The following is a 25,444-nucleotide window of genomic DNA, read 5'->3' as shown; positions in this document are numbered from 1 at the left end:
AGAGCACAAAACTTGCACTCTGAGCAGACTGTGGTATTTTACTTACATGTTTCCTTTCAATTGTACTGAACTGCCTGAAGAGAGAACACTAAAATGGCACTGAATAACCTGAGCAGAGAACACAGCAATGGATGGGAAGGATTTTATACTCTTTGGGAACACCTGCATCACTTATTTCCCTTAAGTAAAGTTGTTATACAGCATTATAGCAGGCTTGGAGTGTGTTCCAGAGCAACTGGCATCTTTTTGTGCTCTTTATCTCCTTCCTTCAGATGGGTTCAAGATATTTCCCTTATTGTTCAGCTCTGTAAAAAGCCAGTAAACCAATGTGACAGAGTTCAGATCAGAATGGGGTAAGAGCACATCACAGACTGAGCAATGACCTGTTAAAGCTCTAACTTGCTCCATCCTCTTTCCTGCTGAGCACATAAAAGTGCATTTACTACACAGAGCTGCAGCTAAAGTGCCAAATTACCCCGTCTTTATTCCCTTCACCATCTGATAACTTCTTGTTTGAAAGCAGATTTCCTAAATCCCTGGTACGGAGGGCTGCAGTTACCCTGAGGAACAGCACACACGCTCCACATGCAGCTGTGACCCTGCCCAACAACAGGCAGGACAGATCCCACACGGTTTCAGAGACACCAGGTGGCAGCAGCAGCAATTTGTCACCCACTACTTCCACTTTGCTACAGGAAAAACAGTAGAGGACCAGACTGAACATGATGAGAAGATGCAGGAATACAGTGGTTGGCTGCAGGATGGTTTTTTTTTTTTACTCTACACGTGGTCCAAATCAATCTGCAAATAATCCTAATTCTGCATTCAGGTTGAGAGGAAAATCAAAAATGACAGGTTCTTTCCTTGAGGAAACTTCCTTTCCTTTACCAGCAGTCCAAATGTTTGGGCTGCCTGAAACCTCTCAGACAAGAGGTTTTAAGATTAAAGCTTTTTAAAACAATGCTGAAGAATGTAAAAAGGGGAGCCACCAAAGGAAGTTCTGACACACAGAAGGACTCAGTTTGCTATTCCACCCTTAACAACTACATGTCATTAGGTTCAGTCAACTTTCAGAACAGACTTTAGGACAGAATAAACTATTTCAGTCAGAAGGGACCTCCAGCAACCACCCTGTCCCACTGCCAGACCCCTTCAGGGCTGGCACAAGTTGAAGCACACTGATGAAGTCATTATCCAAATGCTCCTTGAACATTATCAGAGAGAGATCAGCAGCTCTCCCTCCACCTCCCCTCCTCAGGAAGCTGCAGGGAGCAGTGAGGTCCACTCTCAGCCTCCTTTCCTTCAAATTAATCGAGCCCAAAGTCCCCTGAATTTCAAGACTGTGATGCAAAGTTAATAGCCACTACTGCCCCAGCTAGCACTTCATGGAAACATGAATTCTGAGGCAAAACTTCATTCCGAAGAGGAGCAGCACAGGCACTCACAGGTATCCTCAGGGCCCCGAGGAAGCTGATGGCTGATGTCCCATGCCTTCCTTCCCCAGTGGCCACGCTGCAGTTCTCAGTGTCAGTGAGTAAATGCTGCATCTCTGCATCCTGCAACATCCCCCAGCAACAGGTGAGAGAGAGAAAAGAACAAAAACCAAAGTCCACATCAAGAAATCAAACAGCTCCAAAATAATTATTAAACACAAGTACCTAATTTGTCACAGAAAGCTGCAGCTTTTAAAAATGTCTTGGTGTGGATAGCCAGAGTAGACAGAGAGAGCAGAGACTATACTCAGAATATCAGGTGGTATCTGTGTGCATACTGTCCATAATATTATCAGGAAAACTTGAAGTCAGAACACTTTCTGTTCTTTTGAAGAACCATTTCAAGTTGCAAAACCCCCCCATATTAACAATACATTCAATAAAATAAAACAATTTCTAATCTTCCCTCACCCTACCACATAAATGTGATCTGGTTAAAGCTGACAAACTACTGAGTCCCACAACACTGTGTACAAGAAATTTCTGCAAGGATCCATTTCTGTATAAAATCATGTATTATCTCCTTTCTGTACAAATACTAAGCCAATTTTTCAGACCCTGTAACATCATCTTACTGATATAAGCACAGGCCATCTTTCCACATGAATTATGGACAGTGAGTGCTTTATGTTAAGCAACCACTTTTTTCTTTTTTTTTTTCAAATCTGTGCCATTTGAACATTGCAATTCCCAAAATATAAAAGCCTGGAGTTCACCAGCATTGCCCAAGTTGTGAATTCTGAGTTCTTTTCTAGTACTAGGAAGGACTTTGTTCCAAGAATTCCACTGGCTGCTAAGAATACTTGTGGAGCAAGTTACCACTGCACAAGAACAAGCCCTCCCAGAGTAACCAGGAGGGTTTCTGTTATTTTTAATCCTCTACCAGACTGAAGTGAACTCTCAGAATAGAACTGGAAATGTACATCTTACAGCTGTACACAGGAAAAAAAAAATCAGGTATAAATAGACCTCAGTACTTCTTTTCCAACTTGGAAAAAGGATGGGATGCAGCTATCCTCACTTTCACCTGCCTGCTGAGAGGCTTTACCAAGCTGGGCACTTTTCCTATTTATGTATTCCACACACTGTCTTCCTTCTCCCAATTCTTCAGCAGCTGAACAAAGCCTCAGTGAAGAATTAAGCCTCAAATATATATTTGACTGTAGGCTAGAAAGGATATAACAGCAGGCTGTTCCATTTCCAGTGCTTATTGCAAAGATGGAAACTTGGATTAATATTTGCTAAGCTGACGGGGGAAGAAAAAAAACCGTAAGTGCTGGGAAAATTCAATTCTGCTATTTTACATTCAGTGATTCTACATAAATTCTGCTTTTAAATAACATCATTTAGGAGAGGGCACCAGGGAACCATCTGGACACCTGAGCCCAGACACTCAGCATAGTTTTAGAAGCTGCCACGCAGCATCCAAATTTTAGATTTGATTGTTAGATGGGATGCAGGACTTAAAGGAGTCCAGTGTCTGGGCTCAGGAGATAAAGCATTGACCAGAAGACAGAAAAAACATCTAGGGACCTCTGATATGGCCCTGCAGAGCTATGTCATGGCCCATATCATCACAAAAATATTTCTCTTCTGAATTACTGGAGCAACTTCAAAACTTGAAGTATTTTAACAGCACCAATTCAAACCATAAGCTATTAAATTATTTTTTACAATGAGAGAGAGAGGAGCAAAAGAAAGGAAAAAGAAGGGTTTAAGCAGTGAAGCTCCCCAGTGGATTCTAGATGGTATCTGAGTATCTCCTGCACAATCAGCCCAGCAAACCCAGGCAGCACTGTCTGAGGCAATGCTGCTCATTTCTCAGACAAGCAGCTCTCAATCTGTTTTAGAAGAGTGAGTAAATATGGCAGCAGAGGTGACCAAAGTCCAAATAACTTATTTAAACACATGCTGGAAACTTTTGTCAATGGTTTGGGGGGTTTTATGCTGCACAGAGCTAAAGGATAAATAAACCCAGCAGTTTGTGCTTGGCAGAGATGACTCGTACAGCCTTGCCAGCTTGTCTCAGAGCATGATTAGGCATATGGCACACTCTTGATCTCTGGGGAAGGATTCATTATCCCACAATTTTGTGTCATTTTTAAGAGGCCAACCTAACACAAGCAGCAATGGAGGCTGGATACAGAGGTATTCAGGTCACGCAGCCAAAACCACATTCTGCTCTCAGTCACTGCAGATCCTGAGTATTTGCTTCCTTTTTACAGTAATTGCAGAGGTCAATGAAAACCCAGTAAAAGCTGCCATTCCAGTGTGCTTGGAGACCAAGCCATAAATGCAAAACATCTGCTGTTTGGAGAGGCTCAAAAGCTGCCTGTGAAAATCAGCTCCAAATAACTGCAACACAACCCTGTAAAAAGAGGAAGACGTTCAGCTTGGCTCTGACAAGAAAAACTTGTTCTTCTGTCACTGGCAGAAAATCAGGAAGCCCCAAAGAGCGACAAAGAAGGGGTTTTCATGATTTTATTCTTTTTTAACCTCTGTACTACAAACATACCCCAGCTGGCAGGGAGGAGGGAGAAGGGGGGGATATTCCCAGGACTGCCAGAAATTCCCCCAGTTCATTGTCCATGTCATCCCTCTGTCCTGCTCCCAAGGGACACCAGTCAATGGGACAGGGGTACATTGTCCCCACCCTTGGTGAGGCAGACCCTTCACAGGGTGGGCAGTAGCAGAGTTAAAAAAGGAAATCTCTGTCTACTGATTTGCTGATTTCTGTGGGTTTTTTAGCTTTATCATCCTAATTTAGAATCACAGATTGGTTGGGGCTGGAAAGGAATCGAAGCTCATCCAGTTCCAACCCCCTTCCACTACGTGAGGTTGCTCTAAGCCCCATCCAACCTGGCTTTGGACACTTCCAGGGATGGGACAGCCACAGCTTCTCTGGGCCACTTGTTCCAGTGCCTCACCACCCTTTCTTCCGTACATTTAAAGGAATTTCTTCTCTAAATTCCATCCTGTCTAAAGACATCTTCTGATACTCTTACTTCTCCCCTTACCTCCCAGATGGCTGTGAAATAGCACTGACAATTGGTTTCTGGGCTGGAGACTGTTGTTGGACAGCTCAAAACTAAAATAATCAACTCAGTACAGAGGGGGTTTAAGCTGTATTGAAGTGTTTCCTTAACAAAAATTTCAAAACTTTTTTACCAACACTGACTATTCCACCCTGTGAATGCTCATTATTATTCTATGGGCAAAGGATAAAGAGAACAGGAAGTTTCTATTTTCCTGGAAAAGTCTGAAAGAAGTTAAAGAAAAAAAAGATATCCTCTCAGGATACAATGTGCCAAGTGTACTGAATACAAACACCAAATTTCAAATGGAAATTTTCAGTTCATGTCCATCACAAGATAAAATGGTATTCTGCCCACAAAATGGGCAGGTCCAGAATTCATTTGCTAGTGAGATATAGCAGCCCTTATGGTTATGAGTTTTAAGCAAGATTTTTGTGAATAATTGTGTATATTTAGAACTCTCCATTTCCACATATAATCTTGTTAAGTACAGACAGCTTTTGAAAGCAAAAGAGAGAGAAGTGAGACTGCAAGGACGGGACACAATATACATAATTTAAATATTTCAAACGGGCTGCCTTTAAAGTATTTTGCAGTGCATTATTTTTGATGGGATTGTGTCAAGATCACAAAATAAAAAAATTAAAAAAAGACACCAATTGAGCAAGCACTGCCACCTCACACAGCTCAGTTTGCATTATTTATGGCAGCTAATGCTCAGTTCCCTCCTCTGAAGTTCCATTTGTGTGTGAAGATGGAGGCAGACTTCAGCATCATAAAAAGAGGAGCAATCTTTACAAACAGTAAATGTTTCATGTGAGCCTCAAGAAGTTTCCTATGCTATTTTACAGCAATATTTTCTATTTTACCTGAGGTTTGCCATTTTCCTTAGCATTTAAGGTTGGCATCTGGATTCTGCACCGAGAGGCGCCGTTCAGGAAGGTTTTAGAACTCTGAGAAAAGAAAACAAATAAACTTTATATTTTTTCTCCTTTTTTTTTAAGGATTACATTAGTGTCAATCATCTCTCTGGAAGAAGTTTTTGTGCATTGTAACAGAAACATAACCCCAACTGGAGCATCTTTAATTTGATGACTGTGTGCTTTGAGATTTTCAAGGGCTTACACAGACCTGTGGCAACGGACATAAAATGCACTCACAAATCTTATTTCACACTGGCTTTATACAGAAGGAGCTGAATTCAGAGCACAGCCATGCCCCTCTCAACATCTTTAGCTGCTTTTTCCTCTACTGAACTTACTGACATTGCAAACAGTTTTTCCTCTTAAGTAGATGATTCCAGCTGCAACTACAGAAGTTGATTTGTCTAATGAAAACCTTGATTTTTCACTTTGCTAATCCCTTTAAGAGAAAAGGTCATCCCTTCAGCTTATATTCTGTAACACTGAATTCTTTTAGCCCATAAATTCTTGTGTTCTTGTGGTCAGGAGTATTGATGAAGAGTCTGAGCACCTCCAGCAAGTTCCAGAAGAAAACATGAAACAAAAATCTACATTTTAGACACCAGATTGACTTGTTTTTTATCTTTACTTATTAACAAGTACACTCCTGTGTCAGTTCACACCGAAATTCACTGGAAAAAACCACTGGAATTCACTGCATTCACTGGAAAACACCATTCTGAGATCTTTAGGCTAAAAAGATTTACCAGGGACATTCAGATTTGTCCTGCTGAATTAAATATACAGCTCTAAAGTAGGTTTGCAGTCAGGAATGGACAACCTATTGCTAAATCCAAAAGAAGCACTGTGTGTTCCTCAGGGATGAGATGTTGAAGTGTCTAATCACACACTGGATGCCACATTGAAAAGAAAAGAAAAAATCAAGACAGAACAATAAAAACCCCTACAAACTCTGCCCCAAATAACCCCCTCCTCAAGCTCACTACCACAAATAAAAAAAGAATGCAAATCCTCCCTGAACAATCCAGCTCAAAATCAATCACTGGGTAATTCTTCCCCCCTGCCAAAAAAATCAAGAGTATGTATTTCAGTGTTTTTTACACAAACTGCCCTTCATCAATCAAATCCTTCTAAGAAGAAGAAATAGTTTTGAGGATAAACTGTGGTATTTCTGCAGCTCAGTACAGAGCTGAGGCACAAGCAGTTTTGGACATGCATTCCTCAAAATAAACCAACAACACGCGAGCCCCCAGGGTCTGATAAAACAGATTTTTAGGTTTTATCTTACAGAAAATCTGACTCTTGTCAAAAATGTGATTTATAAGAATCCACATGGAAGAAAATCCATCACCTAGAGACAAGTCGTCTCCATTTTTAATCAGCAGCTCAGCAGAGGAAAAATGAATGACTTTTTCATTTGACTGTCAAAAAATAAGATTTATTGCAGTAAGGAGAAAATGTCTAGGGAAAAGGACTAGACTGAGAGGCTGCACATTTAATACTTGGGCTTCTTCCTCCTTTCCAGGAGATAAAAATTGCAGCCTGGTAATTTTTAAATGCACAAGCACTTTGCAACAGGAGTTCAAGGGAGGGAAGTTTTTTGGGAATGCAAAGTGGAGACAAAGGAAGTTCTTAGAGTACAAAGACAAGTTTGTATGAACATGATGTAACTATGGGGGGGAAAAAAGGCAGAGGGAGAAAAGATGAGAAGCAATAAACCAGTTCTAAATCACATTTCCCAAAGGGGAAAAAAAAAGTTAAATCTCCTCTTTAACTTTCATAAAGGAAGTGCAGCAATTCTGAGTAACACCCACTGACTTCTCCCTTGCATTTGTCATAGGTACAGCCCTTCAGAAAGTCAAGATTAAGCCTCCAATGCCAGCATTTAGAAGCACTTTATTGTCCTCAAGTATTTATCTGGAAACAAATTTCAGACGGGTAAACCAGAGCCAAGATGAATTCAGGCAAATGAAGCAGAGCCCAGGAAACCAGAGAATAAAGGGAAAGAACCACATGCTCGAGGCTCTGTGCCTGACTCTCCATCTGTGGTTTTGGACAGCTCAGTGAAATCAGATTACTCACCACTACAAACTCTGTGGAAATATTGGGCTCAGGACCACGCTGCAAATAAACATTAGATCAAATTCATCCAAGACTGGCATCACACAGAGAGGACTGTGATCTCTCAATCTTAAGAGAAACCCTAAGGCTTTCCCTCGTGCTGAGCATTTATTTCAGTGCTGCTTCAATTTAACTGGCCTCATTCTTCCACAAGGTGAGTTTTTAGTGCAGAGCTGCCTGCACCTACCCAGGACATCTGGCCAAAATTACCTGCCACAGCTTTAGGAGAAAAGCAAGTGTGTATGTTTAATACCTCAAAAAAATAAAGATTTCTAACTTATTTGCAAAAGCATGTAAGGTTGTTCAGGTTGAACAGAATGACTAACCAAAAAAGAAAAAAAAAAAAAAGGAGAGCAAGTATTTTACACCTGCTAAATTCTATCCCTTGTACAACACAGGTGAAATATTTTTTTCCCTATTTTACTACATCAACCTCCCTTCAATTAGCACTCATTTTTCTTTATAGTCAAAAGCTGTTATCACCACATCTACATCTGGACATCTTGAACTCCTACCTAATTAATTTCCTTAATTTCTAAGGCCACCTGGCTGTGGTGAACAGAAGCTGTGAGCCCCTGCCACAAGGGTTTAGAATCCTTGCAGACCACCCAGGACTGAAGTATTTGGGCAGTTCCAATGCCACAAAGCTCCCCAGGACAAGGCAAACCTCAATCCGAGAAGGGTCCAAGGTAAGTGGGGAAGCCCTGTGATAAACTCCTCCCAGATTTCCAGATGTGGAATGGGAATAGGGAAGGAAGAAGTGATGCCTTTTGCTCTGCAGAGTGAAGTTTCCAGGGACACATTTGACCTCCAGGAGGTCAAGTGCATCCCTCACAGTGAGAATGAGCCTGGGGCAGTGACCCTGCTGCTGTACCAGTGAAGACTGAGTGAAATGCTCCTCCTTTTCTGCAACTGGGGAAATTTGCTCCTAAAATACTAAATTTTTTTGTTAAAAGCATCATAATAAGTAGATGTCCATGTCAGAATTTTCCACACCCACTCACTGAGACATATGAGCAACACACTGTGCAGAGCTCTTTAGTTATGCTTTCCAGTTGAAGTGTATTTGAAACAAATAAATGTTTATTTCCATAAGGCTTGACTGGATATTCTGTAAAAACAATGCCCTGAACTGTATAAAAGCTAAGGAAAAAGGGACTCTTAACAGCAGGCAATGAGAGCCACTTAAAATACTTTTACAAGGAACAGAAGTTACTTCTAAGATATGAAAGAGAAAAAAAAAATACAGAGCATAGTGTGAGCCCACCTTGTCTCACAGAAATAAAATAAGAATAGGAGTTCCACAGACTATCAAAAGCAGTCAGAAGCTTTATCAGAAGATTTTTTAATCTTCAAATGAAGATTAAAAAAAATAACTGGAAAAGAAGAGAGAACACAGACTAGAAAAGTTGCCTTCAGTTCCTTTTCAAGAGCATTTAAAATGTAAAACTCCACTGATCTGAAAACATTAGGGGGTAAAAAAAGAGCAATCAACCCTGTACAACCTACCTGTGGGACTGGGAAAGAAAATGCATGGATGAATCCACATGTACAGACAATTTCCATGTGGGATTCCCTCGGGACTTTCACCAACAGCCCTGATTTGCCCTCAGACATGGGAAACCTCATGGCCTGCCCTGCCAATCCCCTCTGCTATTCCAAAAAATAGCTGGAAATGTGGCAGACCCGATTGCCCAAGGGCTCCTGGGAGCCTGGAGCAAGAACTGCTCCAGATTTTGGCTGCAGTAGAGACAAACACAGAGCAGAGTCTCAGGGAACATGAAACAAGATCAACCTGTGAGCACAATCCTGAGCAAAACTGGGCCAGGAATGACATCTCTATCAGAAGTTACACACAGCTGGTCTTGCTAATGCTCTTTTTGTTGCCTTTCCTTGCTTTTTACTTTTCTCCAATTCCATCTGGATTGCCTTCCTCTCCTTGGATTCATGAGGCAGAAAAGGAATCATCTCACACAGTAACTTGGGACTTCCTAGGGAAATCTTTCCACTTCCAACACAACATTCTAAAATACTTAATAAATCAATAATATTTATTACTTATTTGCTTACCTTAATACTAAATACTGAAACAAAACACCCTACCAAGATGCTCAGGAAGACTGAAGAAAAGTAAGAAAACTCAAGAAAAAGCAAAAAATTAAAAGAGATGAACAGTTTTTACTTGGTTTACTGTAAGATCAGCTGTTGCAAAATAAATTAATTCACCTCTTGATTCATTTACTTTGAGAGAAAATAAGTTCTTGGCTCACCAGTGAAGCACAGAAAAGCAATCATTGCCTCAAGCACAGCATCAGTTACAAGAGCCTGGCACAAAGAGCCACACACACAGCCTGATCCACAGAACCATCTTAATAAATGTGTCTATTAGGAGGCAAAAACCAAAAAAGAAAACACATTTACTTACACTGGATGGTGTGCAGGAGCAACTGACATCTTTAGGATCTGAAATGAAATACAACACAGAGCTACTAGTGAAAACAAGCCTGAGAAATCTCTTAAAACACTTTGAAATGGTGTAACTTACTGACAAACTGACAGCAGAGATAAAAAGTGCTACTCTGGCAGTTCAGCTAATTACAGAATTCTTGTTATATCTGCCAAAATTCACCTCCTGAGACAGGACAGTTACAGTAAAAGAAGCATTCACACCTCTGAGTCTGCACAGGGATGGGGCATTCCTCTTTCATTTCTAATTAAAGATTAATTTCTAATTAATTAATCTAATTAATTTCTAATTTAAAGTGTCAAAAGCTGCTCCCTCAGCTGCCTCCAGTAACTCATGGCACAGAGGATGATGATGGTGGGGGTTGAATGGCAGCACAGAATATTCACTGCAGCCAGGTGAGACTTTCTGCCAAGGGACACTGAAAGCATTTACTGGTGACTGAAAGCAGGGGGCTGGTGACAGGACAGTGGGCTGAACTCTGAGGTGTCACTCTGTCAGGGGAGCTGGGGAGGGGTCTGGGGCACAAACCTGATGAGGAACAGCTGAGGGGGCTCACCTGGAGAAAAGGGGGCTCAGGGGTGTTTTATTGCTCTATTTATTATTGTCTGTAATTCCCTGCCAGGAGGGGACAGCCAGGGGGGTCGGCTGTGCTCCCAGGGAACAGGGACAGGAGCAGAGGGAACGGCCTCAGGCTGGGCCAGGGCAGGCTCAGCTTGGACAGCAGCAGGAATTTGCCCATGGAAAGGGTTGTTAAATACTGGAATGAGCTGCCCAGGCAGGTTTGGAGCCCCCATCCCTGGAGGTGCCCTGGACACTCAGAGCTCTGGGCTGGGGTCAGGGTGGGCATCAGTCAGAGTTGGACTGGATGACCTTGGAGGGCTTTTCCAGCCTCAATGATCCTGACTGGATAAGCTCTTTGAAGGCACACAAGCTCTTCCCCATCAAGTGCTCAGGGAAGAAGCTCTCTAAGCAGGGGCACAGCTGCCCCCTCCATGGCTGTGTCCCAGTGAAGCACTCACGTTCAATGAGGAACAGGAAACAAAGAACCCCCATGACAGCCACGATGACCCCAGGCACCACAAAGGAGAGACCCCAGCACGTGGACACCCAGTAAGCAGCAATCAAGGATCCCAAGATATTCCCCACTGAAGTGTGTGAATTCCAGACTCCCATGATCAAACCTCTCCTGCATTAAAACAAACAAACAGAACACACAAACATTAATTATAAGCATTAATCTCTTGAGAAAAGTGTATCAAAATGGCTGTGCAGCTGTGGTGTCAGTGAAATACGTCTCAGAGTTCTTTAACTGATCATTTATTTATGCTACAATCTCCACCTGGCAATTTCAAGGCACCTAAACATTAATAAAACTGTTGTAAATACTCGTGCATGACAGAATTTATCCTGCACTTCCTGGCATTTAAAAACACCACCAGGGCTTGCAGATTTCTGGACAGTTTCTTTGATTAAAACAAATACGTTGATGTTGTGTAGCATGTGGACACCAAGTGTGATGCTTTTGGGAATTAAAATCTTCCTGCAAACACATGGCACTGATAATCTGATGCTGGCAGGACATGTCAGACTTGTCATGCAGAAGAAAACAAACTGTAGAGGATATGGGGAGCAAATTCAGTATTTTCTGATCCCATTCTGGACTTGCTGGGCTCTGGTAGAAGATGACACCTGCAGCAGCCTGGATAAGCACACATCAGGTTCCTGTCTGCCTGGAAATCCCAGATTAGAGCTGCTGCACATCAGCTCCATCTGAGCTAAGGCAAAGCACAAAAATCCCACTCAAGTCATGACAAAAGGGATGTTTTTTCTCTTTTAAAGTCATGGGAAAACTGCCTTGCCCTCAGCAGGATTTTACCTGGAGCAGCCTAACTTGAACAAATCCGAATCTTTTCCATGGCCTGAAGACAAGATCTAAGAGTTCTGCTCATGCTTCGTGGAATGAGAGCAGAATGAAAACAAGGACCAGGTCACTGACATTTAAACCAGAGCCCTACTCACCAGCCCACTGTGTGGCATCCTAAAAGTAAAGGATGTTGCTTTTGCACAAAGCAAAGCCTGAATAAATGTATTTCTTTTGCACAGACTCCCCAACTTGTTCAAGATTATATGACAGTTACCATTCTCTGCATTTCTTAATGGAAAATTAGTTGGAGGCTGCATCTTTTTAACTATCCTGTGGTTTATATAAAAAAATCCAATACTGAATTTCAGTACATCCTTCTCTAGAATGATTGACAATAATGCTCTACATATACAAAGGATGGTACCACAGTAGCATTATTATATGCTACATGCATCAACCATTATCAGAGCCAGTGGGTTTGGCATGCAGCTCTTGCAAAATTTATGGAAAATTACTGCATGGTGTGACAAAATAAACATCATGAGTTTATTATAAACATCAAACTGTATGGTGTGACAAAATAAACATCATGATCACTGTGCAGAATTAAGATTAAAAAAAAACATAAACCAAGCAGATGATTTAAAGAAGGTGATAAAAGAAAGGTTGACTCAGCTGCCGTATGTATTTAGTCTTCTAAATTAAATTTTCAAGTTCGTGTAAGTGTGTTAGAAAAAAAGACATTACACAAAGATATTTTTAACAATTATGCCCTGACAACTGTTTGGCAACACAGAGGAAAACCCAGGAAATTTCACACTAAAATGGCATAATAATAGCCTTTTCTAAGAGTAGTTTTAGACAGTTTATATTTACAAGAATTACCCAATTCTGAAATAACTAATCTGAAAAAAAGAGCTACCACAGAACACTGTTTTGACATGAGGGAGACAGTTTCAAACCCGTATATAAATTAGAGCAGCATGACAAAGGAAGCTCCTCTCAAAATTCTAACTGCTTTGTTTCATTTAAAAACAATAAAACAACAACAAAAAAACAAACAAAAAAAACCCCAAAAAACCCCCAAAAACAAAAACCACAGAAGCCTAAGAAAGATATTTAAATAGATAATATAATACCACAGCCAGAATGTACTGATCTGTACTTCCAAAGCTTTGGATTATGTATCATTTACCTTCCTTTTCCAAACCAGTTGCCAATACATGTAACGACACTCGGCCAGCCAGTGGTTTGCACCAAGCCATTGGCTATCTGAAAGTATATAGAAAAATAAGAAATAAACAATTCCTGTCGTAAACCAGGTTCTTACACAATTCCCGCCGAGTTCTGCATTGGGAAAAGGAAGTCTACACAAATGTTTTGAATTTAGAAATTTTGTGAGGGGTTTTGAAAGCATTTCTTCCCCTCCCCGAGAATAAACGAGTTACAAAGTTTTGCAGAGATTTTTTTCCTCTACCTACATCTCTATAATTAGTTTATGATTTAAATCACAGAATACTGTAGTTCAGTCACATATTTACCAAAAATCACACTGCTCTGAGCTGAACAGAGAAGTGAATTCCCCACAGTCAAGCAGCAGCATAACACTTATCTCAACTTGAGCATATGGCAAAGCATGTTTGCAATCAAATAAAGCAGAAAAAAAAGCCAACTTTAGGGGAGACTGGATAACTTTAAAATGTTTAACAGACATCTGTAAATAAACTGAGAGGAGGAATTTAATTTAATACATTCAGGGTGAAGTAAGAACTATTTCAGTCTCCACACTGCACAGAACATTAACTCATCTCAACTCCTAAAAAGCTCCCTGTCTACAATTGCACCATAACACAAATATCACAATGCAAAACCTCACGTGTTCAATGAGCATGCAACAAAAACCAACCTCACTCTACCCAACAAAAAACAATGGGCCTGGTGGTGTGAGACCCCCCCCTTGGAGTTACAGGGCTCACTGACCACATCCTACAGGGCAGAGACAGTCAGCTCAACCCTAGAGGAGGCATTTCCCATCCTGGAAAACCCCTGATGCCAGAGGGTGGGGCAGTGACAGGTTGATTGGTGACAAGGTTACAGAAGTGCTGTGCCAGGTTAGTATCTCTGCATGCCACCTTGCTCATTGCCATGCAGATATGCCAGAGGTGAGAGTGTCACTGCAACAACACAGAAAGCAGCAGAGCAAGGTGCAGACTGTCCAAAATGGCCCCAGTGCCAACCCTAGCCTGGTCCTGACCTAAATTCTATCTTGGCCAATGGTAAAAATTCTTGTGACACCTGACCAGAGCTCTGAAAAATCTCCCACAGTGAACCTGGTTACATAAGCTACCTGTTCCCAGCCACACCAGTGTGGGATGCTGCTCATCATTAGCAGTGTAAATGGAATTTTCCTGCAGAGAAAGCCAGGATGTGTCACTCGGGTCTTGGCAGAGTGACAGAAGTAAACAGGCTTGTTTCAAAACTCACCCACATTTAAGCTTGCAAAGATCTGATTGCTGATTTGACACAGAGTGAAACACATTAATCTGCTTTCAAAGATTTCTTCCACTAAAGAAACACCACATCATTTTTCAAAAATAAAGCCTGGGGGTACCCACTCTATCACTTCTGCCTGTCATCAACAAGATATTCCAGCATTTACATCCTCCCACCCAACCATCAGGGTGTGCAAGTGAAAAAAACCCAGCATTACCCTAAACAGCACCACGGGAGGAACTCGGAGTGTCTAAATTCACACTGTGCCTACCTGGGCCATGATGTAAAACCACAGATTATGCACATTATAGAAATAACCCAATCCAAACATTGCAGTGAAGAGTCCACTGGCCAGCATCCCCCCTGTCAGGTAGTAGCGGATGGGCAGCCGCTCTCCGATGAGGCCACTTGGAACAGGGGAGGAAATAAAGAGAAAAGCCATCATTCAAAATGAGATCACACCCCAAAAGCCACCACAAATGAAGGAGATTTTGTGTTGTTTAGTTCTGGTTGAGGAGAAACTCTACTGGCAACTGCTGCTTGCCTTCGCAGCAGCAAAAGAGCAATTTTTAGCACTTGACAGGGGAAAAAAGCCCCAACAAAACATTTCAGTTCATTAATTGCTGAGTTCTGACATCTGCACAAGCATCTTTCAGGGAGATGCTCATCTGGAGCATATTCAAAGTCATTTACTTACAGAATCATTTCCAAATTCTGTGTCTCCAGCCATTGAAAGTGAGACTTGTCTCCCTTGCTAACAATTCAAGTCATGAAGGTTCTGGCTTTAGTCAATAAAAAGAAGCATCTCCAAACAGCAGCTAAGACTGCACATTTTAGGATGGGTTTGGTATTATTTTAGGAGGTGTCTGCTCTCATTCTTTGACTAAAGAAAGCCAGGACAATCATTTAAACCCAATCAGTACAATTTGGAGACTGACTGGAGATTGATTGACTGATTGATTTACAGTCTAGATGAAAAAAGACAGGCTAGACTTCAAACTGGAAAATATTCCTGCACAAGACAGTCAAGATTGGTGCAGCTAAAAAGCTTTCAGTGTAGCAGAGATTGACACCACTGGGGCTCAGAATCATGTTGGTTTTTTCCCTCAGCAATCAATTTCTCACTCTCCATCAGAACCTCTGCAGTAGGAAAGCACAATATCACAGAAGCCACACAACCTCATAAATAAAGAGCAAAGAGAGTAGGGTTTTACCTTAAATACATCCCAACTGCATATGCACACAGAAATGAGTAATCCAGTGCTCCCAGTAGCTGTTTGTAGTTGCTCTTATCTAAGAATAATTTTCAAAACAAATTGTCACTTTAAATGTACTAATTACTTCCCAACCATTTTTACATATAACAAGAAAAATGTCAGTGAATGTGCACTGACATTCAATTTCCAATAGGCACGTTTAGACTTCAGCAAACATTTTGCCAACGTTTTATTTAACAAAAAAATACCCTTCTGCCTCTAAAATATCAGGAAAATATTGGCAGGCCCATGCAAAACTCTGCCTTATTTTAAACAGCATTTTGGAAGAGAAGAAACATCAGTTATTAGCAAGGTGCCCTTTTCTAAAAAGGCCTCAGGCAAAAGAAAATCCAAAATCCAATTTAACAGACTTGATTAAAAGTGGTAAGATGAGTTGCAACAGCATGAGGTCCTAACAGTCAAAATGTCTAAAAAAAAAATCCACCATCATAGAGGCTTTCAAACAATCAGCTTAGTATTTTTAAATATTAAGTTACTTAAATATTTTAAATATTGAGTTATTTTTAAAAAACGGGTAAAGCCTTCTGTATTTCATTTTCCCACTATTCACAAAGCACAGAGAAGGGCTTAAAAAAATCCCCACAGTTCTGCCCTGTAGAGCAAACAACCATAATCACACCTAAATGAGAACGGCAGACAGGACAGAGGGAGCAAAGGGGCTCCACCCTGCTGGGAACACCAAGTCAACTCTCAAGGGCCCTGAGCTCATACCCAGACAGTTCGTGCATTTATTTGCAATAAATTGCCACAATTGCTGTTGGCTTTGAGCACAAAGTCACAGATATTACAGCAAATTCCAAAGCTCCCAGCTTTGCCAGAAAAGCACCTGAAAGAACAAGTCCAGAGTGCCATTCCAAAGGGGCAGCTTGGCAATAATGCCCATGGAAAAAGGAGGACATTTGGGCTGAGAAGTCTCCATTTAACAAAGTCAATAATTCAGACAAACAAACTCCATTTCCCCTTGGCCAAGGCACAAGAAACATTCCCCAGGTTCAAGTGCATCCCACCTGGGGGACTGAATTTTTCCAGCAGACCCTGCAGCAGGAGTTAATACACTGGATTTTGTCCCAAGAAACCCAAGAGCTCAGATCTTTTATTATCTTCGAAGAGAGCAGGACTTTTCTTTTTGATTGCTAATTAAAGACTAATTAGAATGTATGGCTACACAGACTGGGGTGGACTGGCACATTGACAGAATGGACTAATCTATTTCACTGATGTTTCTGGTAGCAATAAAAGTGTCAAGGAATGATTCAAAGTCTCATTTCAAGTCAAATACGATTAAATTAAAATTTAATCATCCAGTAGGCAAATATTTTTTTTCTAGTCAAGTGAAAGGCCAGGTTCATAAACTATCCAGTAAGTTGTCAAGTCTCTCCCACAATGAAGTCTCCCCTTTTTCTTCATTAAAATGGAGAGAAATATATTCCTTCAGGCAGATAAGGACTCTGCAAAGTTCCAATTTAGATAAGAACCAAGTCATTTCACTTAAAAGATTGCTTGAATTAAACAAGCAGAAAATAATAATGATTGATTTTATTCTTCACTCTTTTTTCCTAAGCAGACATGCTAAAGACAAAACTCATTTTCTGACTGAAAACTGATTTACTGAAACCATCTCTTAGATATAACAACTAAAATAATATCACTTGTTTAAGTGACTTCAAGTAGCAGAAAATCACAAGGAAAGTTCATTTTTTGTGGAAAAAATCAGTGAAGACATGGAAAACAAAACACCCCTTCCATGCACATCCCTCACATGTGAAGAAATAGCTAAATATGAATATATAATAATTAATAGTCTAATTATGAATATCAGCTCATTATTAGGAAAGAAAGATACAAAACCAAAAAATAAACAAGCCTTACCAAATGGCTCCCATCCACACTGAGAGGCATTAAATGGCTTTTTGAGAGGCTGGATCTGGGCAGCATATTCTTTGTAGGAGTCAAGTTCAACTTGGCTTGCACAATGCTTATGCAGCTCTCCCTGAAACAGAAAGGACATTTGAAAATGGAAAATTCACTTGCAAATTGGGGACTGATAACTCTCCTACAGCAAGAAATTTAGCAATTCTAGATTTATCTGTACCTGTGTCAAACCTACCAAAATCAGTAAAACTGCTGGCCCTCATTAATTGCCTGGTATTTTGCTGGGGGAAGCCACCATTAGATGGTAAGAAAAAATATTCTACAGTAAACTGGTGTTTCTGACAGTGAAAATCTTTGAAATTCTGCAGTAACACCAAATACTTTTCCCAACGTTACTCCCCAGTTTTGTGCAATGCAGCACTGGGGGATTTGGTTTGTGTCTGGCAAGTTATGAACGCTGAAGATTAAAATAACAAACCCGGAATGAGAGAACTTGTGTCATCAGCTTCACTGGGAACAGCCACAAGGGTACAGAAAATGATCACCATGATGCTCAGGAGTACTGGGAACACTCTTGTAAATGCCAGTGGAATGTTCAGCTCATCAGTTATGAGCAACTTTTCTCAACCATAAGAATGCAAACCTCTCAAATATCTCTAATTCGATTCATTCGCATGAACTGAGTGCAGGCACAGCTGCTTCCAGCCCAAAACCCAGACTTACATGCAATATTCTAGGTGTGGTCTCACTAAAGTTTATCAAGCAAATATCACTGTGTGCCAGCTTTATCAGTCTCTCATCTTGAAGGCATTTCAAGGTAAAGGTTAACCCTTGCCTTTCACAACAGGAAATACTGAAAAAGACAGCAACATCCTTGTCTGACAGGAGCAGGAGGATGTTTGAACAAGGACACCGCCTCTCTTACCTTCACTATACTGATAGGCTTCCTTGAGAGATGGAAGCTGGCATACAGCAGGAAGGTGAGAGAGAAAATGAAAGCTCTATACCTAAAATATAAAAGAAAAAAAAAAGCAAATTATTTTATTTCGATTTTCTTTCAGCACCAAGTCACACAGAACCGTTACACAAGTCGTTGATAATATTGGAATAGTGGAAGATAACTTTTTTAGTTCTCCAGCAGACTGAAGAATCACCCTCCCAGTTATGCTGCTTCCCATCTGCCCTGATGTGGCCTTGGGAAGGAGGCTGGTGGCACACGGGGACAGGCAGGACAACGTGGCAGTGCCCCGAGCCCACAGAGCTGACCTGCCTGGCGTAAAACCCTCCTTTGGGGGCTATTAAATATCAGCTCAAAATTGTTAAACATCAGCTCCACACACTGAGAGACAGATTCCACACCTCCCTGTCTCGTTGGGCTTGGTGGCATTGCCAGGACATAAGCGACGGCTCTCTGAATTGTCAGTTTGGAGAATTCCTTCTGTTTGTTCTTACTGTTTTTAGGATTTAATTTTGCCTTCCTCTAGCAAGAGAAATCAGTCATTTGCAGGGACGGACAATGGGACTGACACTGGAGCACATGAACAGGATTGAGTAGCTTTGGGATTGGGAAGGAATTCTCCTTTGTGCCTCACTGGGATCCTTGGGTCTTTCTCTACAGTTCAGCTGAATTAAAAGACCATCTTAATTTCATTGTCCCTGCAAGCATTAAACAAAGTTAATAATTTGATCTATTCTATTCCCCATCTATGGTTTCAGTTGTTTAAGGAGAGCATTCTGTTGATTTGTGCTTTTAAAAATACCCAAAATGTGTCTCCTGGCACCTTCTAGCCTTGATCTTAAAATTAACATCTGTAAATGTAAGTCCATATATACATACAAATATCTGACTGCCTACTACAGTCCCTGATTTTTAATTAACCCTTTTCAATAATTGTTTGCCTTATGAACTTTGACATAACCAGGGTCTTGTTTTATAATTCAAGCATATTTACAGGAAAAAGAGTCATCCCACAAGCAGAGCTATTCACCCTCGTGACTGAAAACATCCTCACAAGGGATAAAACTGAAATTACTTTGTTCCTGCTGCTCAACTAGTGAAAATGTCATAAAATGGCTCAGATGGGAAGTGCTTTTTCTTTCATTTGTTATTTTTCTGTTATTCACACACAATTGACTCGGTATTCTAACTCAGGAACCACATGAACTGATGCCATTAAAACTGCCAGGATTAGTTTTCCTAAAGCAAGGAGGATTTTTGTTTGGTTTTGCTGGGGGGCTTTGCTGCTTTTTATTTTTTAATATTGCAGTAGCAAGAACTAAAACTGTAATTGTACAAGTCTGTATCACACATCAAATTATTGGGGAGAAAAGACACTTCTGGCTAAGAAAAGAAAGCTAATCTTGAGCACTCCTCCCACCTAGGATCTTGAAAATGCAATTTATTCTTTCAAATATACACCTTGCACAGAAAAGGACAAAAGGCTTTATTCTTTAGCTCCTTTGACCAGTAAGGGCTTATCAGAGTTTTCCTGCAAAGTATCTCACTTTTTATAGGTCAGCAATATTAATTTATCATACAACTGACTGTACGTTCTTCCTGGATGTATTAAACAATGAGAAAGCAAAAATTCTGAGCAACAGAACAAAACCAGATCCGAGCTCACGCTGTCCACTGCAAGGATCACCACCACCACTTGCAGACTTACCACTGATCTCGTGAGAATGAAGTGATGAAACGGATCCCAGGAGGAAGCTGAGCCATCTACACTACAGCTGCTACCAGATTTCAGGGGACACAATTATGGTTACTTATTCTTCTGGAAGTGTAACAAAGATCCCACAAAGCCTTTGGGTTCCACAAAGGTGGAATATCTGCTGCTGGGCTGATCTACTTGCAGGTTTTGTTGGTTTTTTTTTCCTTCTACCTTCAGTCACGACGTGGCAAAATCTTCACTCTGCCTTTGTTTACTGCTGATCTTCAAATAAGAGAAGCTGGTAAGTAAACAGTCTGGTTGAGTTATTGGGATATTTTCTAATCAAAGCATTTGAATCAGCAATTATCCATTTCAGAGGTAAGTAATTCACATTACTAAACTTCACATCAAAAATGCAGTGGAGAATTTTAAGCCTATATAAATTGCAGCCTTCTCTAATTTTTTTCCAATTTATAATTTATTTTGAGAGCTTGGCATGGTACAAAGCAGTGGAGACAGAAAGGAAAGATGCACTCAGAACTTGATCCAAAGCCAGCTTATACCAGAACACTCAGCTTTTGTCCCAGAATGACTACAAACAGGCAACTCCCCAGCTCACAAAGATCTGTTTGAGCACATCAGAAACATTTATGAGCTTGCAATTTGCTCAAAAAGGGCTGTAGTGTTTTCCAGCCTGGAATGAGAGACTCCTCCAGCTTGAGAGTGGGTGCTGCTAAACAATGCTGCCAGCAAGGCTCGACCTGCACTCCCTCTTCCATTTCCCTGACCCAGTATCAGCACTGCACAAAGCTCCACATCATCAGAATGCCTTGGAAAAGGAAAAATTAAGTTTCTTCCACCACTTGAGCTCCCTACACCAGCAAAAGGCAGGAGCACGTGTGTCCTCAGAGTAGAGAGAAAAGCGAGACTGCGGCGGCTTGGTTTAAACTCTCACAAAGTTCCTCTGGTTTGCTCCAACATGGGCTGAAGCCCCTTAACAATAAAAACCCCCAGATTTTATTGCAGGTGCTGCAACAGGAACTGGCTGCACTGTTACCTGGCAGCTGTCGAGTCAGGTGGCAAAAGGAGCTGCAGGCAAAAGGCGTGACGGCAACTCGCGCACACAAAGCCAGCAGGATGCCAGGGACACTCCAGGACCCCACAACCCTCCTGGCAGCCCTCTTTAATGCCAGCACAAGCCACTGCCATGCTCCTGATGGGAAGCTGGAAGAATTCAGGAGGAGTTCTCCTGATCAACAACAGGAGGTGAGCGAAAGCAAGAAAGCACAACTGCGAAACCCACGGCTGGTGTTCACCTGGGAATTTTAGGGGCTGCCACAGGGCAGGTGAAGGTGTGAGACTCTCTCCCCTCATCTTCACTGCCCCTTCTTACTACAGAAATCAAAGCTGCTTGTCTTCAGCCAGGTAAGTGACAACAAACAGGATCTGCCAGGTCCAAGCTGGCAACTTGCAAGCTTCACCACCTAGCCAGGCTTTCTCCCCAGGAATGGAGGAACACTACCCCCTCTTTACATGACTGAATATCCCACCAAAAGATCAAGGCTCTGCTCCTTGATGCTAACACATTTTTGTCATACCTCTATTTTTTCCTACAGTGTCCTGGTTCAGCTTGCCACCTTCCTACCCTAAAAGTGAATTGACTTGCTAATCTTGTTTGGCATGTTCCACCCCCTCCCTGGCCCTGAATCAGACTGTGCAATTAATCAAACCCCATAATCATTCCCGCCCAGGAGTTTCCTATCTCCTCTCTGAGGTTGCTGAGGTTAGAGAAAGTGCAACCCTACTCCCTCCTCCCCCTCTCCCAACTCCAGATAAAGATCCCTGCCTACCTTGTGTGAGACTTTGTAGTCCTACAGCCTGATCCTACAGGTGCCTGATCCATCAGAAATCCTGCCCTGAAATACAGCTGATCCAGTAGAGAATATTAACTCAATCCATGGCCATAAAACTGCCACACTGAATAAATCCAAGGCAGCACGGGCATAAAGGCAAGGACTAAAAACTGGGATTGCTCCTTACAGCCACAGCTGGCTAGTTAGGTCAGATTTCAAAACTCCAACTTCAAAACAACTATTTCTCATGAGTTATCTGTTTTTTGAAATGAGCTGCAGATAGCTCCAAGTGGGAGAAAAAAGGTAAGGAGAAAAAGAGGTTGGCAAAAGTAGCTTACAGCAGGAGTGAATTTTTCCTCCAGCAGTAACAGATTCATCTCAGGGTGATCCCAAACCCCATTTCTCCTCTCCCACAGTCCTCTCCAAACACCAAAATGATTTCATCAACCACACCAAGTGAGCAGACAGAAATACCTAATGGGAAAAAAACCTGAGAAGCCAGCAAAGAACAAACACCTGAGGTCAAACACTTCCTTAAACAGTTCTCTTAAAATACAGTAGGACAGGGCAATCATCATTATAGCAAAGCAATTGTTTAGCAGGTTACTATTTAACAGCTCTAGTGCAAGCAGGAAGAGACTTCACACATCTTACAGAAGGTTTCAGATGCTCAGTGGTCACGCCAGGCTGCACATGTGTGCACCTGCTGCACAGACTGTACTCACACCACCTCCCAGCAGTGTATCCTCAGGACAAATCCCATCACAGGGACCCCAGTCATTCCCAGCAAAGATGACTGGACTATCAGCAGCACAGAGAGAACTGCAGCCTAACTCTATTTGACAGGGGTTGATTTCATTTTATGGACTGCAGGCAGGAACACCTGAGTTCTCATTTACACCTCACTAACTTGTTTCTGTCTCCACATATTTCTAAGTTCCTCTGACATTCATGTGCATTTTAATAAACATTTTAAAAAATCCTCCAGATGATGCCTTAAGTTTTAACTTCCATGATTTCCAGATTCTGTACTGCATTAGTATAAGTATAGAACTCTGAATTTCATATAAAGTGTTAGCAAGTGTTTTGAGACAAAAAAAAAAAAATTCTTTTCCAGTCCCAGAACCATTGCAGCTTCAGGTTCAAAAAGTATAAACAATAGCAAACTGAGGAGAGCAGTCTGGGAGGATGTGACTGCATAACCTGAAGCTATAATTGAACAATTAACCCCAACATGGAAATGGACCAAATCTTATAAAAGTGTGAAAAATTGTGACCATCTTGGGTGTAGCCTTGGCCAGGCTCCTGTATTGCCCAAGGTGTATCCTTTGAAGGCCTTTTTAATAAATCCCTACTTTACTTTTTTAACACTGTCTAGCCTCTGTTCTAGGTAGCCTCTCAAGGCATCACACATAAGCTAAGAAATTTGTGGCAATAAAACTTGTGATAGCAGGTTGTAAATTTCACCTTTTATTGGAGATTGAAGCAGATTTTAAAAACCAAGGTATACTTCAGAAACCACACTAATAGGCTACAACACTTAACCAGCAGTTTATCAATACAGTTTTTTGTATTTCCGTTTTACTGACGAAGCCCAAGGACAACGTCCCGTTCGATCACAAAAATTTGTTTTACATTCTTTCATTTTCAGCAACTATTTCTGCCGACAGCGAAACCAACCCTCCACTTCCTCCTTGCTGTACCACAATGCACAAAGCCGTATCCCTTCCCGTATTTACCTTTCTTTGAACACTTTGAAACCGTATTTACCTTTCACGCTGGGTGTTGCTCCCTCGCTGCAGCGGCTGAAGCATTCCTTCCTCCCTATTTCAGGAAAGCAGTCAGCGGGGAGCGGCTTTTTCGCCCTGCGAACACGGCACGGCCGGGATCAGCTGTGCTGGGGAGGGACAGGGCAGGTCCTGCCCGGCCCCAGCGCAGCTCCCCCGGGGCCGGGATGGATTCCGTGTCTGCAGACAGCGGGTAACCAAACCCTGCCCGGGGCGGCCTTAAGGGCTCGGAACGCCTTCGCACACACGCGGAGCAAATGCAAATTGGGCTTAATACCCGGCAGCTCTGCACCTGAGCCAGAACCTGCCAAATCCATCACTCCGGCGCCTGAAATAGCCGCGTTCCTTCTATTTAATACAGGGAGGAAAAGGGTTCACCGCGGTTCAGCCACAGAGGAGCACAGCCTGGGAGCTGTGAGCTCTCCCTGGGCACCCGCAGAGCGACCAGGGCGGCTCCGGCCATCGCAAAGGTCAAGGGCAGAGGGAGCAGAGCCGGGGAAGGGACAGACACCGCCTTCCCCGGGACCACCGGCAGGGCAGGGCCGGGCTCTGCCCCGGGTCCCACCGCAGCCCCGCGGCACCAACCTGCGGTGCCACCCCCGAAACCGAGCCGCGCCTCCCAAACGACCCTCCCCGTCCAGCAGGATGGGGGCTCCGGGGAAAAACCAACGGGAGAAAAGGAGACAAAAGGAGGCGGAACGGTGGCCGGCAAGGTGAAGGAACACCCGACCCCGCGGCCGCCGCTCCCCGGCCCGGCCCGGCCCCGCTCCCGAGCGGCCCCGCGGCCCAGGAGCCGCCCCCGCTCCGCCCCCGCCGCGGGCTCGGCAGGTGCGTGGCCGCCTCAGCCTACCCCGGGCTGCTGCTGCTCCCGGCAGCGCTGCCGCCTCCTTCTCCCTTCTCCTGTCGCTGCCAGCCTGCCGAGCCGAGCGGGCCGGGCGCGGCTGCGGATCGCCGCCCGCCGCCGGAGCTGCGCGGCGGGACCCGGCGGCCTCGGCCCCTCCCCGCCGCGGAGGAGGAGCCTGCGGGGAGAAACCCTGGCTCTAGGAAGGGCAGTGCCCGCAGGTCAGCGAGGCGGTCCTGCTCCTCTGTTTAGAGCAGGTGAGGCGCCTCTGGGGTGCTGTGTCCAGGTTTGGGCTCCTCAGGATAAGAGAGATGTGGAGCTCCTGTAGCGGGTCTAGTGGAGGCTGCGAAGATGAAGGGACTGGAGCATCTCTGTGATGAGGAAAGGCTGTGGATCTGGGGATGTTCAGCCTCGAAGATGAAGGGGCTGGAGCATCTCTGTGATGAGGAAAGGCTGTGGATCTGGGGATGTTCAGCCTCGAAGATGAAGGGGCTGGAGCATCTCTGTGATGAGGAAAGGCTGTGGATCTGGGGATGTTCAGCCTCGAAGATGAAGGGACTGGAGCATCTCTGTGATGAGGAAAGGCTGTGGATCTGGGGATGTTCAGCCTCGAAGATGAAGGGACTGGAGCATCTCTGTGATGAGGAAATGCTATGGGAGCTGGGGCTGCTCAGCCTCTAAGGAGATAACTCTAAGGGGACCTTATTAGTGTGTATAAATATCTAAAGAAGTGTGTCAAGAGGATGGATCCGGGCTCTGTTTTG

At 42.8% G+C, this 25,444-nt stretch overlaps 1 protein-coding gene across 6 annotated transcripts in view; it reads right to left on the bottom strand.

Moving 5' to 3' along the window:
• The window catches only part of SLC37A1 (solute carrier family 37 member 1), a 35,558-nt gene extending 10,704 nt beyond the window's left edge, over positions 1-24,854 (bottom strand). Inside the window, exons 1-12 of one of the 6 annotated variants that reach the window (XM_038141284.1) lie at positions 24,690-24,854; positions 23,823-23,917; positions 20,212-20,497; positions 18,471-18,552; positions 17,543-17,663; positions 15,611-15,689; positions 14,668-14,803; positions 13,099-13,175; positions 11,059-11,225; positions 9,998-10,035; positions 5,398-5,481; positions 1,446-1,556 (exon numbers count right to left, since the gene is read on the bottom strand). In XM_038141284.1, coding sequence (XP_037997212.1) covers positions 1,446-1,556; positions 5,398-5,481; positions 9,998-10,035; positions 11,059-11,225; positions 13,099-13,175; positions 14,668-14,803; positions 15,611-15,689; positions 17,543-17,663; positions 18,471-18,552; positions 20,212-20,267 — 951 coding nt within the window. In that variant the 5' untranslated portion in view covers positions 20,268-20,497; positions 23,823-23,917; positions 24,690-24,854. Of the gene's footprint in view, positions 1-1,445; positions 1,557-5,397; positions 5,482-9,997; positions 10,036-11,058; positions 11,226-13,098; positions 13,176-14,667; positions 14,804-15,610; positions 15,690-17,542; positions 17,664-18,470; positions 18,553-20,211; positions 20,498-23,822; positions 23,918-24,424; positions 24,608-24,689 lie in introns of those variants that run through there. The other 5 variants (XM_038141294.1, XM_038141303.1, XM_038141311.1 and 2 more) reach the window with 5 other exon arrangements.
• Positions 24,855-25,444: the final 590 nt, after the last annotated feature.

Source organism: Motacilla alba, chromosome 1 (assembly GCF_015832195.1).
Source record: "Motacilla alba alba isolate MOTALB_02 chromosome 1, Motacilla_alba_V1.0_pri, whole genome shotgun sequence".
Classification (NCBI taxonomy): domain Eukaryota; kingdom Metazoa; phylum Chordata; class Aves; order Passeriformes; family Motacillidae; genus Motacilla; species Motacilla alba.
The sequence above is the reverse complement of the archived record's forward strand: the minus strand, read 5'-3'. Positions and strand labels throughout refer to the sequence as shown.